General features: G+C 38.8%; 7 protein-coding genes across 7 annotated transcripts; 4 read left to right on the top strand and 3 right to left on the bottom strand.

Moving 5' to 3' along the window:
- Positions 1–403: 403 nt before the first annotated feature.
- Positions 404–1,095, top strand: MONOS_2818 (uncharacterized protein; the record flags this gene model as incomplete). Its single annotated transcript, XM_067872771.1, has 2 exons — positions 404–628; positions 856–1,095. 2 exons carry the CDS (start codon positions 404–406, stop codon positions 1,093–1,095), a joined length of 465 nt encoding a protein of 154 aa, XP_067725699.1.
- A 979-nt stretch (positions 1,096–2,074) lies between these two features.
- MONOS_2819 (uncharacterized protein) lies at positions 2,075–2,362 on the top strand (the record flags this gene model as incomplete). Its single annotated transcript, XM_067872772.1, has 1 exon — positions 2,075–2,362. One exon carries the CDS (start codon positions 2,075–2,077, stop codon positions 2,360–2,362), a length of 288 nt encoding a protein of 95 aa, XP_067725698.1.
- A 91-nt stretch (positions 2,363–2,453) lies between these two features.
- Positions 2,454–2,921, top strand: MONOS_2820 (uncharacterized protein; the record flags this gene model as incomplete). Its single annotated transcript, XM_067872774.1, has 1 exon — positions 2,454–2,921. One exon carries the CDS (start codon positions 2,454–2,456, stop codon positions 2,919–2,921), a length of 468 nt encoding a protein of 155 aa, XP_067725697.1.
- A 2,583-nt stretch (positions 2,922–5,504) lies between these two features.
- On the bottom strand, positions 5,505–5,813 carry MONOS_17725 (uncharacterized protein; the record flags this gene model as incomplete). The annotated part of the gene is made up of 1 exon (XM_067870673.1): positions 5,505–5,813. One exon carries the CDS (start codon positions 5,811–5,813, stop codon positions 5,505–5,507), a length of 309 nt encoding a protein of 102 aa, XP_067725696.1.
- Positions 5,814–6,881: 1,068 nt separating this feature from the next.
- Positions 6,882–7,082, top strand: MONOS_2822 (uncharacterized protein; the record flags this gene model as incomplete). The annotated part of the gene is made up of 1 exon (XM_067872775.1): positions 6,882–7,082. One exon carries the CDS (start codon positions 6,882–6,884, stop codon positions 7,080–7,082), a length of 201 nt encoding a protein of 66 aa, XP_067725695.1.
- An 834-nt stretch (positions 7,083–7,916) lies between these two features.
- Positions 7,917–9,150, bottom strand: MONOS_2823 (uncharacterized protein). The gene has a single exon (XM_067872776.1). It carries the CDS (start codon positions 9,098–9,100, stop codon positions 8,255–8,257), a length of 846 nt encoding a protein of 281 aa, XP_067725694.1. The 5' UTR covers positions 9,101–9,150; the 3' UTR covers positions 7,917–8,254.
- Positions 9,151–11,237: 2,087 nt separating this feature from the next.
- On the bottom strand, positions 11,238–13,261 carry MONOS_2824 (uncharacterized protein). Its single transcript, XM_067872777.1, has one exon. The coding sequence runs from the start codon at positions 13,184–13,186 to the stop codon at positions 11,537–11,539; it is 1,650 nt and encodes a 549-aa protein (XP_067725693.1). The 5' UTR covers positions 13,187–13,261; the 3' UTR covers positions 11,238–11,536.
- Between the last annotated feature and the right edge of the window lie 2,506 nt (positions 13,262–15,767).

The following is a 15,767-nucleotide window of genomic DNA, read 5'->3' as shown; positions in this document are numbered from 1 at the left end:
ATGTTAATTTTCAAAATATATCTTTATTTATTACAAACTCAAAAATGCAATCTCTTCTCATTTAAAGATTCATAAAGTTTGAATCAAACAACTTGTTTTCTTCTCATTTTCATTTCGTCTCCATACGTCGTTGAGACATATTCCGCTTCATTCTTTTCAAATAACACGAAAAAAGCAGATTTTCTTTTCCGGTATCCCATTCTGATAAGAATGTGGATGTTGTATTTAAATAGCCTGCGGTTCTTTTGGCTGATGCATTTGGAGATGTCTCATTATATTTCTTGTGGCCGTGGCAGCGCATCAGTCGTCTCTTCTCTCAGAGTTTTCATCTTCTTCGTCTTCTTCTAATGCAGTACGCCGATCAACTTCTCCATTCCGGAGGTGGAGAAGCGAAGAGAAGAAAATGACAGAAAATGAAAAGTCATCTTCATCTTCATCTTCATCATCAGCGCCTGCGATTGACCCTTCGGATGATTCAAAGGCGGAGGCGTCATTTATCACTTCAACAACAACGATGGATAACATCGAAAGTCGGCTGCGGATTGTTGAATCAGAAGAATGTGAGGTGTGTGCAAATCAAAAGAAATCGTTGCCGTGTGCGCTGCAGACGCTGCGTGGATATATTGTGGTGTGACGCAGCTGGCTCTGCTGAATGGAGGTGTTGTGTGTGTGCGTACGATGTGGCGCTTTTGTCGATGCTTTCGGTTCAGCTGGTGGCACCTCTTCCGTAGCTTGCAGAGTCTGTGAGCACGAAGTTGGGGAGCAAGCGGATCTTTGATGCGAAGAATGTGAACAGCATTCCCGTCGATCTGCGATCTGTTTGACCCTTCACTACAAATATGGTGATCGCAACAGTCGAGGCGTGTGGTGGTGAAGCTGGACGACGAAGTGATGGGGCGAGGGGTTGAAGTGTGTGATATGGGAGAGATTGTTGAGAACGGACTGTCGGTGGTGGGGCTGAGGATGGAGGATATGGTTCTGTCTTCAGCAGCGATTGCGCTGGCAGTACTGGAGAAGCGCGAAGAAGCAGAGGAAGCAAAAGAAAAAGAAAAAAAAGAAGGAAAAGAAGTTGACTGTGGAGAAGAAGATGAATAAAAAGGAAAAACATGAAAAGGTGAAGCAGGAGATAAAGAAGAAGTATTCTGCAGGGAAGGATAAGATCATATAGATGCAGGAGAGGAAGATTCTGCAGCTGAATGAGAAGTCTAACTCAGAAGTAAGGAGGTGAAGGAGGCAAAGGAGGTGAAGTGACAGTTGGTGGCCACGAAGAAGAAGGCGGGGCTGATTGGTGTAAGGATTGAGAAGGAGAAGAAAGGCTGTTCTCTTCAAAGCGAAGTGGTGAGTATGGATGGCAAGTGAAAACTGGCTGGTCGGGGGTTACAATTGATACATCTCCTTCATTAATTTGTGCGTATGGCGGGTGGTTCCATCTTTGGCTTTGTTGATTCAGCCGTTGGGGCTGCATGAAAAGTGACGGGAGAAGTTAACAGAGATCAACAAAAATGGAAGTGCTGTGATGCTTGGACCAGATCTGAATGGGAAGGGGGTTGTTGCAAAAGTGGGGAGTGAGGCGAGTGTTGCGAGAAAAATAAACAGCGGTGATGGAGGCGGTGGTGGAAAAGCAGATGCAACGGTGCAGCAGAAGATGAACAAGATGGAAAAGGAAACGAATATGCTGATGGCGCAGTTGAAAGTGCAGTAGCAGACGTTAAGCGAGCAGAAGGCGCTGTTCAAGGAGGTGATTGAGAAGCGGCACACAGCGCTTGCGCAAAAGAAGCAGGATTAGAAGAAAATTAATTTGTCGTATGAAGAGACAGTACCGCGCCTGGTTGGGTAGGTGAATGAGCTCGAGAAGCAGGTTGGGCTTGGGGAATTTGGAGGTGGCAATAAATGCGGGGCAGAGGAGAAAGATGAGAAGAAGAAGGATGTGGCGAGGAGAAGGAAGAACAAAAGTTGAGTCGGAAAATACGATGAAGCTGAGGAAGGTGAAAAGGGAGAAGAAATAGATGAGAGCGCGCCGCATGGGTTTCCTCTATCGCAGTGTGAAGATCTAACGAAAGAGTGAAAGGACTGGATGCTAGCTGTTGTTCCAAATTGTGAAGAAAAATGTGTGGGGAAGGCGATAATTGTGCAGCGGCTGTACATGCTTCTTGAGCAGACAACAGACAACAGAGACCGAGAAGAGTCGGAGCGATCTGCTGAGCATTTTAGTGGATCTGGGGCAGTGTTGTCTGTGGCAGGCGGGGAGCCTTTGCCAAATGGGAAGACAGAGATGAAGCGGCTGATGAGCACGGTGTCAGGTGTGTTGGGGCAAGTGGCGTACGAAATGGTTTATGTTCTTCGGATGTCGCACATATATTAGTCGTCTATTCCGATTCAGCGGAGTCAGCAGTAGCTAAAGACAGGACTGCGATAGAAGCTGGCGTGGACGCTGTCAACGATCCAGAGAATATATGGAGAAGATATTAGCAGATTTGAGCGATGGCAGCGCTGGGTTGGAAGATGGGGTGCTTCCAAGTCAGTTGTTTTGGAGATTTTTTGTGTATGCGGCTGTGGGAGAAGTGCTCGGAGAAATAGAAGAAGGAGGTAGTGCTGTTGAAGATGATCTTCGTGGTGGAACTGTTCCGAAAAAAATTTGCGGAGGTGCGGCTGTTAAGTGGTATGTGCCGGAGGAGTTTCCTGGATGTGAGCTGTATGACTTCCTGTACTGCAACACGGTGCTGTTTGAAGGTGAGCAGCAGCAGTTGCTGATGAAAGAGAAAGAGGACTTCTTGACTATGTCGTTACGGATGTGTCGGATGTGTATCAATATTGTGTTTGAAGGGGAATTGGGCAAGAAGATAAAGTTGTTTCTTGGGGAGTTGGAAGAGATTAAGTCGGATAAGGGGGAGGCAGAAGCGTATGTGTTTCTTGGATTGTAGCTGAACTTCTAATGAAGAAGCTGCGAGGTTGAAAGAGGCGATGAATGCGCAGTCAGATGCGATATGCAGTGAAGATCCACTGATTTCATCATCTTCAGCAACATCATCGTCAATGTGTGTGGCTTGTTGAGGCAATTCGAACGATGAAGTGGAGTCTCTTCTGCATGTACAATCCGCAGACACTATTAGCGCTGTCCCTGAGGATCTTCTAAGACACGTGCCGGATGTTTTGATGCTGTCTGCCATATTAAGTGTCGGTGCTGTGGGAATATGAGGAAAACGACTTTATCAAGCTGTACCAGCGGCAGCCGGACGTGTGCGATGCTGCTTACCGACGAGAGCCTCTATCATAGTCTAAGAATGTTGCGGTTGAAAAGACTGTGAGCTGTCACTTTGCACTGCGGAAGCAAACACCTGACGAATAGATGCGGGCGCTTTCGTTGGTGTCGGCTGGGATGTGGGAAAGGGTTGTGCTGAGGTGGAGTGTGGAGAGTGTGCAGCCTGCGGTGGGGAAGAAAGAAGGGCGGCGGGCGCTATTGTGGATGGTGCGGCTGGTTGTGGAGCTAGTGGAGCTACAGTTGTGTAGAACGAGGTGGAAAGGGCGATCCGCTTTGGGCTGCCACTGGAGGATGGGCAGCAAGTGATGCAGTTTCACAAGGAGATGGCACAACAGAGGGAGGGAGGAGGAGTCTAAATCTTGTCATGTATCATATGTATATGCTTTTTCAACACAGCACTAATAGGTTTCGAGTGAGATGGTGATGGCAATTAATAACATGTTGCTGTCATTTGAGTCTGCATTTGGCTTGATCGATCCTTAGATTTCTCCGACCATATTTTCATCGGCAATATTATAATCATCAAATAAGTCTTTTTATTATTTTTTCCTTTTCTTCTATCTCTTTAATTCTAATTATCTCTATTTTCTTTTGAAATGCACTTTCTTTTTCTTCGACGCTTGCTTCCGCTCTGTCCATTAACCTGTTTCATCTTCCATTTTTTGTTTATTATTGCCTTCGTTTTCTTTTAATGTACTTGTCGAGCGAAACAAACATTTTATTAATCTTAGAATATGTTATCTTCTTTTAACAGATTTCAAATAAAATGTGAGAAATATAGAAGAAGAAGAATCTCTTGACGAAGAAGCAGCAAACGTCGCAGATGAAGGGATAGACAAAAAAACGGATTTTGCAGAAGAAGCCTCATAATGTGCTTAAAGCGTGTTTGACGAGAGTCTGATAATCGTCTTGTATATTTTCCTTCAGGTTGTTCCCTCTGTGGAGTGCACTTCTGAAAGTTTATCGAAATGTTCGTCTTCTCTTTTATTTTTATTCTGCAATTTTTTTTTGTGAGGTCTTCTTTATATGAAAGATGTTTAGATGGTTTATCTTCAATGACTTCAGAAGAGTGAGTTAACAAAATCACGTTAAGTGAGATTGAATGACATTTTCTTCAGTGTCTACACTGAACACAGCTGATGTTGTGTGCATTGCAGCTTGCAAGAGGGCTTTTCCAGCTTTTGTTAAAGCTTGAGACCATGCTCAAGTTAGTTATCATTTTTTCATTCTTCATCTTCCACTCCATCCATGTCATCGCCTCTATCCTCCTCGCCAACTTCGCACACCTCTTTTTATTGTTCCACTTTCGAAAAGTGTGCGCATGTCTCCTTCTGTAATAATTGAGGAGCTAGTAGTGCAGGGTAGCCAGCAGTAGTTGAAGTGAGAACGACAAGCCCGATGCAGTGCCTGAAAGTGAATTGCTTGCGGTTGCTATGTGGAGTGAATGAGATATAAAAGCATGGAGCAGCTAATTCAACATCACTCACTCCATTGCTTTCTGCTTCTCGATTGCTTCGACTTTATGCTTCAGATTGGTAGATACACATAAAAATGCTCCGAATAAAGACTGAATGCGAGCTGGTTGCAGAGAAATTCGAGGATTATTTTCTCTTTACTAACTTCTGTCATTTCTAAATGGTGTTTGACATCTTTTAATTATGACGTTGTGCCTGGATTTTGCTTGAGCTTCTGTACAATTTCATCTTCTGTATTCATTTTTTCTTTTTCTTCTTCATTCTCATCTTTTCCAGTTTGAATGTTGCACTCTCCGAAAAAGATAAAGTTGTTGGCAGGATGTCGTTTTCTTTGTTTGACATTGATGATGTAAAAGAAGAACTGAAAGAGTTGATGGAGAAGAGAGAAAGAGAAAAAGAAAGAGAAAAAGAAAGAGAAAGAGAAAGAGAAAGAGAAAGAGAAAGAGAGAGAGAGAGAAGATGAAGGGAAAAGAAAAGGGCAGATTCTGGATGGAATCGATGCATTTGAGGTTTTTGAGACTGATTTGCGAGAGTGGGAATTGGATCTGACTGAATTATCTGGTGACGATGACTATAATCGTTGTCCGCGTGATACAGAGTGCTTTCCAAAAATGAACAATTCTACCAAATTGAATCTTCAAAATATTTTTTCTTTCCTTCTCGTCTTTTGATGACTCATATTCATACCAACGGTTTGAAGCTACTCTTCTGAAAACTTCGCTCAGAGTTAATTCTTCTTCTTCTTCTTTTTCTTATTTCTGTTTTTCCACCTAACATTTTGGAATCTTGTATGAATCTATCCCCAGGATGTATTCAGTTGAACCACTCTCAGAAAGAAGGCGCTCTGATGACTCTGAATGTTCCATATTCGTCTCATACACCCTCTTCTTGAACCTCTCTTCATTTTTCTTCTCATCTTCCTTTTCTGCTCTTCTCCACTGCTCCTCAGGCGACATCTCCATCGTCACTATCTCAAACGCATTCGGATCCTTTTTGATGTTATCATCAACGATCTCCTTGTATTTTTTTGCTTCATTCTTTGCCTTTCTCCATCGAACAACAATTATAGATAGCAACATTATGAAAACCGAACAAGCGATCACAATTAACAATCAATAAGATTTTCCTTCTTTTCCTCCTTGTACAAGTTTCCCATCTCCATTTGTTTTCACCTCTCTTGTGTTCTTCAGAATGAAAGGCTCTGTGGCCGAGGGAGCATCAGCATTTCTAAAGAGCAGACACGCATACGCCTTTGCCTCCGCTAACGCCTCTCGAAAAATGCTCCCTTGCATTATCTCAAAGGTCTCTTTTTCCTAGACAATCCCTTTCGCATCTAACTCCAACAGATTCAGCAAAACCTCTGTTTCGATGGTTGTTTACAGCCGGAATGACAAATTGCAGGATAAAATACTCCAACTAGAATGTGATTGTGAACTCGCTCTTTGTTTCATTTTTCACCTCTTAGGCAGAATGGAGTGTTGGGATAAAGAAGAGAGATTGCCTCTGGCGGGGGATGCAGGTAAGCGTGTATTTGCTGTCCAGCATCCACAGAGAGGTGTTATCTTTCGCATTGTCTTCCTCTTTCAAACTCTCTTCGATCAGCGACACCCCATCGGAGCAGGCGATGTTCCTGCGGGCTGACGGATAGCTGCTGACCGAAAGGCTGCTACGGGTAGAGGGGCCGTTGCCCACAAACTTTGCATCGTCGATGCGGACAGCACCTCCAGAGACAGACAACGCTCATCTGATGCGTTTGCCACGGTGAGATCGCTGACAGCTGCTATTGTGTTGTACAAATGAAAGAGGAGATGCTGTCTCAGCTGTCTCCGTTTATATTGCAGAGCATTCTATGTGAGCTCTCTCAATAAATCACGCGATAAGCGAGAGTTAGGGTGCATTCCTTACACTCACATAACTTCCTTGGAGTGTCTGTTCTTTTGATTCGCTGACAGAGGATGGATCACGTTGCATGTAGTTGCAATTGTTCGGGGAAATGTACTCAGATGGAGAAGACACAAAAAGTACAGACGAGCCGAATGATGCGCTGGCACCTGTGTTTGTTCAGTTGGGAAAGATGAACCGGAAAAGGCAAAATATTCTTCGGCTGTGGAGGGGAGGCAGAGGATGCTGCCCTACAAAAAAACTTGATGCTCGGCTGCCACAATGTGTGCCGAGGCGCTCTGGCACTTGAGGAACTCGAAGGCGCTAACCGACATCTGGAGGCGCTGAAAGTTTATTTCTGCGAAGGAGATGCGGTCGACAGCGGAGAGAAGGAAACGCGGGAGAGCGAACGCGAGGCGTTTGACGTAGCTGTTATCGACAATCAAGTGGCCATTCTCGATGGCTAGCAAAGAGTAGTTGAGGAATGCTGGATGTTCAGCTTGCTCTGTGGTTGACAAAATGGAAGAGGAAGCAAAATGAACAAAGAAGAGAAAAATGTGGCCATCGGTGTGGCACACAACAGCACTGCCCGTGTGCGAAAAAGATGGGTCGAAGAGGAAGTCGAGACATCCAATCCTGACATTTGCAGACGTCGCAAAGATAACAGGGCAGCGCTGAATGGAGGCTTAGTTTGCATTATTGGGAATATTGCAACAAAATAGTTAATTTAAATAAATTTAAAATTTTATTAACATAAATGAACAAACAAATCACAAACCATCAATTTTGTAAATAATTTTGTTTATTTGGACTTGAACAAGTTGTATTAGCTTCTATGAAATATTGATGTTCATTATGAGCAATGAAAAATTCCCATTTTAAACAATACAAGAATTCTGATTATCGATAAAACATTCTCAAAAAATAATCGAAACATACTATGAAAATTTCATGAATCAACAATTGCAAAACAGTTTAATCAAGAAAAACCCTTTTTCATTGAATAACAAAAATATTTATTTTGATCAAAATATAGGATATATTATTTTTTGTTTCAAATTTTTTTTTCTCACAAAGAAGTTTGCAATGAACCAACAAACACTATGGCAAAAGTTACCTTTTTTCATTTGAATTATGGAAACGGAATGATAAAAGAATAACTTCCATGGGTCAGATTTTTGATCTGATGTCACTTTTCAAAAAAATTTCGCCATATGTGTTTTTCATTTGTTTTGCCTCTTTTTTTTAAGTTTCAACTTCTTCTCAATTTTTTCTTCTCCTCCGCACAAAACTCTTTGCTACCTAAAATATGAAATATATTCATCTCGAATAGTTTTCACTCCTCTTTCAAAATTAACTTCTTTCTCTTTCATTCTTCTTTTATCACTTTCACAAACTGCATCTGACATTGTGAGCACAACAGCATCTGCAGGAAAGCGCTCAATAAACACTCTTTTGGCATTGATGAGTGTTGGCCTCGCTGACGGGCAAGTCGCAAAACTTGACATCACACAACCCTTCAAGCTGCTCTCGCCAATGGCTTCAACACTTGGTCTCTCTCCATTCACAATTTTCTGCCCCGCCACCTCTGCCTCATAGTCTCCGAATGGAACACTCAGCGATAAACACTCCCACAACATCATCCCGATCGAGAACACCACCGACTTCTTTGTTGCCCCCATGATTTGTTGATCAGCAGCTCTGGTGCCTTCCATCTCAGGCATTCTTTTTTGAAGTCATCCTCATCCTCAAACGCAGATGAGGGCAGGGAATCATCGTCATCGTCATCCTCACTGGCAGATGTTACAACAGTTGATGAAGAGATGGATGATGAATCCGAGTCTGAGGAGCAGTCGGAGTGGAGGGCAATGCAGATAACCATGTGTTCAGAGAACAACACAATATGCGGACTGAGATTGTCAAGAGAAGAAAGAGTATTTTCCATTTCGTCAAAGGAATGGAGAGCAAGATTGGCCACCCAGAACAGGATCTGAGCAGCTGTCTGCTCCCTCTCTTGCAGAGTGCCTATCGCCATCTCTTTTTTCTCATTCCTTCCATGAAGCAGCATGAACAGCGAATCCCTCAAGTCCACAATCAGCTTCTCATGAGGGGATGAGCACGCCATTGCATCCACCAAGTTTGACATCGATGAGGTGGTGGGGCACAGGCTTTCTGATCGAACAAATGTTGAATCTGAATCAGTTGAACAAGTTGAAGAAATTGATGGCGATTGTGTTCTTTTTCTTGTCTCTTCTTCTTTGTCGTCATCTTCATCTTTCTCCAGTGCCCAATCGGGAATCTTGTCTGAGTCTTTTCCAAGGATGTGTTCAGTTGATCCACTCTCAGATAGAAGATGCTCTGAAGACTCAGAGTGTTGCATGTTCGTATCATATATTCTCTTCTTCATCCTCTCTTCGTTCTTCTTCTCTGCCTCTCTTTCTGCTCTTCTCCACTGCTCCTCTAGCGACATCTCCATCTTCACCATCTCAAAAACCTTCGGATCTTATCTGACGTTGTCATTCACAATCTCTTCCTGTTTTTCTGAATTCCTCTATCAGATTTATAAACCAGCTCAAAACATTTTTATAAGAGATACAACCAATGTTAATTATAATTTTTATATTTCACAACTCCAACATTTGTTTCAAGTGTGTGATTTTCGCAAAAAAAAAAAAAGAAAAGAAAGAAAGAAAGAAAGAAAAGAAAAAAGAAAAGAAAAGAAAAGAAAAGAAAAGAAGAAGAAGAAGAAGAAGAAGAAGAAGAAGAAGAAGAAAGAAGAAGAAGAAGAAGAAGAAGAAGAAGAAGAAGAAGAAGAAGAAGAAGCAACTTATCGGACAAAGGGCTTATTTAATCATTAACTTTTAAAGAATATTATTTTTCTTTGTTACAAAAAGCATCAAAAATAAACAAACAAAATAAAAAACATTCTAAAAAAACAAATATTTGACAAGTAATCTTCAATTTGAACTTCTGAATGTCAAAAGTTCGAATGCAAGGTTCCAATTAACTGCTGTTTTAATAACCAATTCTATTGTTGAAATTAACGATTTTATATATTATCTGATTTTGTTTGTTGAAAAAAAAGAATAAGAACAATAAAATATAATCATCTTATAAAAATTATCTTGGATAAAAGAAAAATTGCCTCAAACTTGTTCTGAACAATGTGTTTTTTAAAAAACAAAAATTTTTGGATCTCTTCATTGATTGCTTTCTTATTTATGTCTTATATGCAGATATTGCATATCAAGCAATAACATCATAATTGTGAAACAAGAGATAATGAAATAAATGCACATGAACAAACAATATCGTTTCATTAATTAATTAACAATAAAAATGAAAATATACAAAGTTAAGAGTGCAAAATTTTGGATCAAACTTTTCTTATAAGGAAATTGAACTAATTTTCTAATTTGGCGCATCAAAACAAAGCTAACAAATCGGATCTCCAACGAATGTCTTTCGATCAAATGAATTATAAATTTTTTCGATTATTTTTTAATCTTCTTTTATTTGAATTAAAAATTAACACCAATTAATTGTTAGGAATTCAATAAAATTGATAAAGTTTGTAATAAAAACGATGATTGCACACTTTTTGGATAATAATTGAGAAATTTAGCAATTCGACAACGAAAAACTTATTCGACCGACACAATAATTAAAAAAATGAGTTGTCGCAAAGGCTTTCTTAATTGTATTTTTTTATTAAAAAGCTCAGAATTTATTTTCATAGATAATTTTTTGATTAAAGAAATTTGATCTCAAAAATGATCACCGTTTTGTTAACAAAAATTGAAATCTATTCGACATATCATGAAAGTTGAGTTGGTCTTTCAAGAAAGCAACATTGAAATGATTAATATGAAACGAAAATATTATTTATATGTTTCGCTTGCAAGTTATTGATCTTTAAAAAAAAAATGAAATGACAGAATCCTTTTTTTAATTTTTATTTGGTGGAAAACACGTTCTTTCAAGCTTTTCATGCGCAAAGAATAAGAGAATTGTTTTAATCAAAAATAGACAAAATTCTTTGTTTGATGAATGATAACATAAGAATGTGTTAAAATTTTGGACATTTACACATTATTTTCACATGAAAAAATATTCAGAACCCCATTTATCGCTTGTTACAAAAATTTTTTCATATGATTACCATTTCATTCAATAGTTATTTGGTTCAAAATAATTGCTTTAATGAAGAATAATAAGTTTTGATAAAAATCTGATATGTTCATTCAACAATAAAATTTGCATAAATCCTAAAATTTTCTTCAACAAGTATTCCGAAAAGCAGTGTACTTTTTTAGAGATGATTGAAAAATAATCAGAATTCAACTCAAAATAAAATTTTGCAATAGTTCAAAACAAAGCCCAAAAAAATGTCAGAAAAGAGACGAAAAAATTTTTTTAAAACACATATTTTGTTGATATTCCAACAATAAAAATGTTTATGGTTTTTTATTGATTTTTGTCGATTATTTGAAAATTCGAAGTTTTTCAAACTTTCGACTTTGCTTGAAAGTTTTTCGATTAAGAACAATTTTGATGTATTTTTAGAAGATTTTTTCAGACAAAGAGAAATAACAGGTTTTGAAATACAGTAAACTTTAAATCATCATGAAGTGCTGTCTTTTGTTTACCATCAAAGCAAAAACGTTGGAAAATGCTGAAGTGTGTCTCAAATCAACAAGCAATAAAATAAATAAACAAATATAAATTGAATGCGGAGATACATAAATGAAAAATATAAAGCAATAAAATATCTTTAATTATTATTCTGAAAAAATGAAAAGTTGCTCCAAAAAATAAGAAGAAATCAAAAAATCATTGACGTGACGTTCATTTCAATCGTTGGATGGTATTTGTTCAGCCATCCACACAGCAGCTGAACAATCAAAGCGATCACTCAAACTTAGCAATCCCCTTTCATCCATTCCGGAACCTCGCTCTCAACATAGTTCTTCCAAAATGTCTTCATCGTCCACCCTTCCTTGTTGCTGATGTTTACATCGTGCCTCATCCACTCCGGCGGTTCGCTCTTAACGTTCGCAATCCACAGCATCGCCATCGTCCTCCCGCTCTTGTCCACTTGTGTCGTTCTGTGCCTCATCCACTCCGGAGGCTCTGTTTGCACATTCGCAATCCATGTCATCGCCATCGTTTTCCCATATATGTCCCCACGCCCCACATCGTGCCTCATCCATTCCGGAGGTTCGCTCTTCACATTCTCTATCCACAGCATCGCCATTGTTCTTCCTTCCTCGTCTCCCTCTGTCGCCTCGTGCCTCATTTCCTCTGGAGGCTCTGCTTTTTTTCCAACGATCCAGTTCATCGCCTCTGTTCTTCCATTTCTGTCAAAAACTTTCGCTTCGTCCTTTCCTCCCTCCAAACTTTCACGTTTTCTCTCATTTTCACAGTTCGTTCTTTCTCTTCTCTTTTCTTTGTCCTGAGCCACATTGTCCGCCTTCATCCATTCCGGTGGTTCTGTTTTGATGTGCTTTATCCACAGCATGTCCATCGTCCAGCCATCATTGTTCGCAAGTGCGGGATCATGTCTCATCCATTCTGGTGGCTTTATTTTCACATTTTCAATCCAGATCATCGCCATCGTCCATCCGTCCTTGTTGCGCAGGGTGATGTCATGTCTCATCCATCCCAGAACATCCGTTTTAACATTACTTATCCATAGCATTGCCATCGTCCAGCCATCATTGTTCGCAAGTGTAGGATCGTGCCTCATCCATTCCGGTGGAGTATTTTCTTTCAAAATAATCCACTTCATGGCCAAAGTCATTCCATTTCTATCCTTAAGCTCTGCATCGTGTCTCATCCAAATTGGTGGTTCAAATTTGAGTAATTGTATCCACTTCATGGCAATTGTTTCTCCACAATTATCTTTAAGCGCTGCATCGTGTCTCATCCATTCTGGTGGTTCTGTCTTCACATCTGAAATCCAGATCATAGCCATTGTACATCCATTATTATCTCCGATTGTTAAATCATGCCTCATCCACGCTGGTGGTTCAAATTTGAATAATTTAATCCATTTCATTGCCAATGTGAATCCATCCTTATCGACAAGTGTTGCACCGCGCTTCATCCATTCTGGTGGTTCTGTGTTGGCATTTGCAATCCACCTCAAAGCCTTTGACCATCCATCATCATCAACAAGTGTTAATTCATGAATCATCCATTCCGGCAGTGCGCTCCCAACATTACTTTTCCAATGAGTTTCCATTGTCTCTCCTTGCTTGTCTTTAAGAGCAATGTTGTGTCTCATCCATTCTGGGGGTTCTGTTTTGTTCTCTATAATCCACAGCATTGCCATTGTCCTTCCCCAATAATCAACATTTGTTATATCATGTCTCATCCACTCTGGTGGTTCTGTTTTCACAAACAGAATCCAATTCATAGCCATTGTCCTTCCATAATCACCTCCGATTGTTTTATCATGTCTCATCCACTTTGGAGGTTCTGTTTTGTTCTTCCTAATCCAATCAATTGCCTTTGTATCTCCAGAAAAGTTTTTCTCAGGATTTAAAGAACCCGCTTCGTTTCCCATTTCCTTATTATTTTAGGTGAACTGCAATTGCTTGTTGCTTGCAAACAAGCGATTCAACAAATATGTTTGATCTTTCAAGAATACTGTTTCGTTATGGGTTGACACCAATATTTCGAAATTTTTATTGAACATTTCTTGAAACATTATACACAATGAGAAAAAGAAGAATTTATGGAAATAAATTATTTATTTCAAATAATCAATGTTTTTTCAAGATTTCCCAGTTCATTTAAACAAAAAATTTTTATTTAGAAAAAGAGTTATAAAATACCAGTTAATCATTTTTCAAAAATTTGAAAACCTCTTTCGAAGAAAGAAGTATTGAAAAACCATGAATGATTCAACACAATCACTTAATATTGTCTAAAAAGAAATAATTCGAAATTTTTGTCCATCTGTGATGGTCTCCTATTAAAAAAAATGATTGTCCCAAATTTTCCACTGAAGGAGATGGAATATAAAAGAATTGCGTGGTATGCAGCATTTGAAAAGATAAAATTAACAAAAATGCGAGCAGATGAGATAGAATGTGAAATTTGAAGAAGGAATAAAAAACAAAAAAGAAAAAGAAAAAACAAATTGGATTAATCTAAAATAAAAGCACTTATCACAGATGAGACACATTTATGGAAATTGTCTATATTTCAGGATCTGCCTGTATCAGAACAGTAATTAAAAATACGGAGAGCGCTTGTGTGCTTGAATGTTTATTCACTTCATGCTCGCTTACAAGTGATTGTGGCGGAGGGATGTATTGTTATGGTGTTCCAGCAGCATTCAAAATGAGGAGCCTCCAGTTCATTTCGTGCTCGGCATATTCATATGGCGGAGGATTGGATTTCAGGCCATATCAATCAACACCCCCAAGCAACAATCAATATTGCTATTTCTTCTTCTTCCACGATTGCAGATGCACAACCACTTCCACTCCATATGGTCATGATGTGTATTTTGAAGATTAATACAATCACTTTTCATCAAATAACCCTTTCTATGAGTCTCATACAACAAATATAAATGATAAAAGAGAGTGCCATTGGGTAAATGGAGCATATCCGCACACAGAAAAGAAAATTCTTCTTCTTCTTCTTCTTCTTCTTCTTCTTCTTCTTCTTCTTCTTCTTCTTCTTCTTCTTCTGTTGACAATATGTCTTTCCTTCACCTTTCCTTCAATAAAATATTTCATTCATCTTCCGCCTTCTTTCTCTTCGTCTTTCTCCTCTTTCTCCTCCTCTTCTTCTTTTCTAAAGAATATTTCAAATGATGAATTAAACAAAGCAATTTCCTTTATTTTCAACAAAGTTAACAGAATTTCTGATTCTTCTGATGTTTCTGTTTTTTGATGAAATGAATGAGATTAAAAAATCTCCTTCTCTTCATTTGGCTCATAGAAAGGCAGAGCAAAACACAGAAAATGATTCATTTGTATTCAATCAGCAATATTAGCAGTTGGAGAAGGAAAGGGAGAGGGAGAAGGAGAAGGAGAAAATATAAAAGAGTTTGAAGAAGAAGACGAAGGAAATGATGAAGCAGAAGAGAAAAAAGGTGAAGAAGGAGGAGAAGGTGAAGGAAAAGAAGAAGAAGAAGAAGAAGAAGAAGGTGAAAAATGAGAAAAAAGCGATGATGACGAGGTTGACAATACGCTCAGTGGGATTAAAAGAAGATACAGAGAAGAAGAAGGCTTTTCTATTGGAAAGTTATGTTGAATACAGAAATAAAATGAACAATTGACGAAACATCGTTCATCCATTCGGCTATTCTATTGAATTCATCTGAACATGCAATGTTCAATCAAACAAGACAAATTGAATAATTCGATTTTTTTTCCATCAGTGCAAACAGTTCTATCAACATGAATCAATGAACTTGTCACTCCCTTCATTCAGACTGAATGCGATCCAAAAAAAGAAAGATGAATTCCTTCCATTGAAGACTGTTCATTGTTTTCTCCCAAATAAGAAATGACGATTTGTGTGTGGCATTTATGTTTCTCAAGATTAAGTTGCTCTTGCTGTTTCATTTTTTCAATCTCGTTTTATCTGGAAAAAATGGCTTTTTCTGTTGAATTTGCAAAACAATTCGCAGTTAAAAAAAGGTCATTTTCTGCTTCTTCTTTTGTTGTGTCTTTGTCTGATTTTCAAAATGATAAAGCTTTGTTGTTGGATTGGTCTCTCAAATAACACCCATTTAGTTCATTACCAATTCTCTCTGTCTCTTTGGGGCTTGCCGAATTTTGTTCGATTCTTTCTTCGTATTAGTTTGTTCTGTATTTGCATCATTTTGGACAATTGCTCTTTTCTTTTGTTTTGCTTATCCTTTTTGATTTTTGAATTCTTTCATCTTCAATAGTTCAACGAGTTATTTTTATAAAAAAATGAAAAAGAAGGCAAGTTAAAAACAGTTAACATGACAAAGGTGTACAAACATTTGTTCTCCTTGTTTCCATCAGAATTGTTGAATCCAAATGAGAAAAATATTATCGTTCAAGAATCGTTTTATTTACATGTTTCTATTTTCTCATAAAAAGAATTTCATTTGTTTCTTAGAAGTGATTGCAATTCCTTTCTCAGAGTGCATTTGC

Source organism: Monocercomonoides exilis (genome assembly GCF_001643675.1).
Source record: "Monocercomonoides exilis strain PA203 chromosome Unknown scaffold28-1221067, whole genome shotgun sequence".
Classification (NCBI taxonomy): domain Eukaryota; phylum Preaxostyla; order Oxymonadida; family Polymastigidae; genus Monocercomonoides; species Monocercomonoides exilis.
Note: the sequence above shows the minus strand (reverse complement) of the source record. Positions and strands in the feature narration are given on the sequence as shown.

Coding starts and splice junctions, on each gene's coding strand:
- MONOS_2823 (XM_067872776.1), bottom strand. CDS start 9,100: ATGGTGAAGATGGAGATGTCGCTAGAGGAGCAGTGGAGAAGAGCAGAA.
- MONOS_2824 (XM_067872777.1), bottom strand. CDS start 13,186: ATGGGAAACGAAGCGGGTTCTTTAAATCCTGAGAAAAACTTTTCTGGA.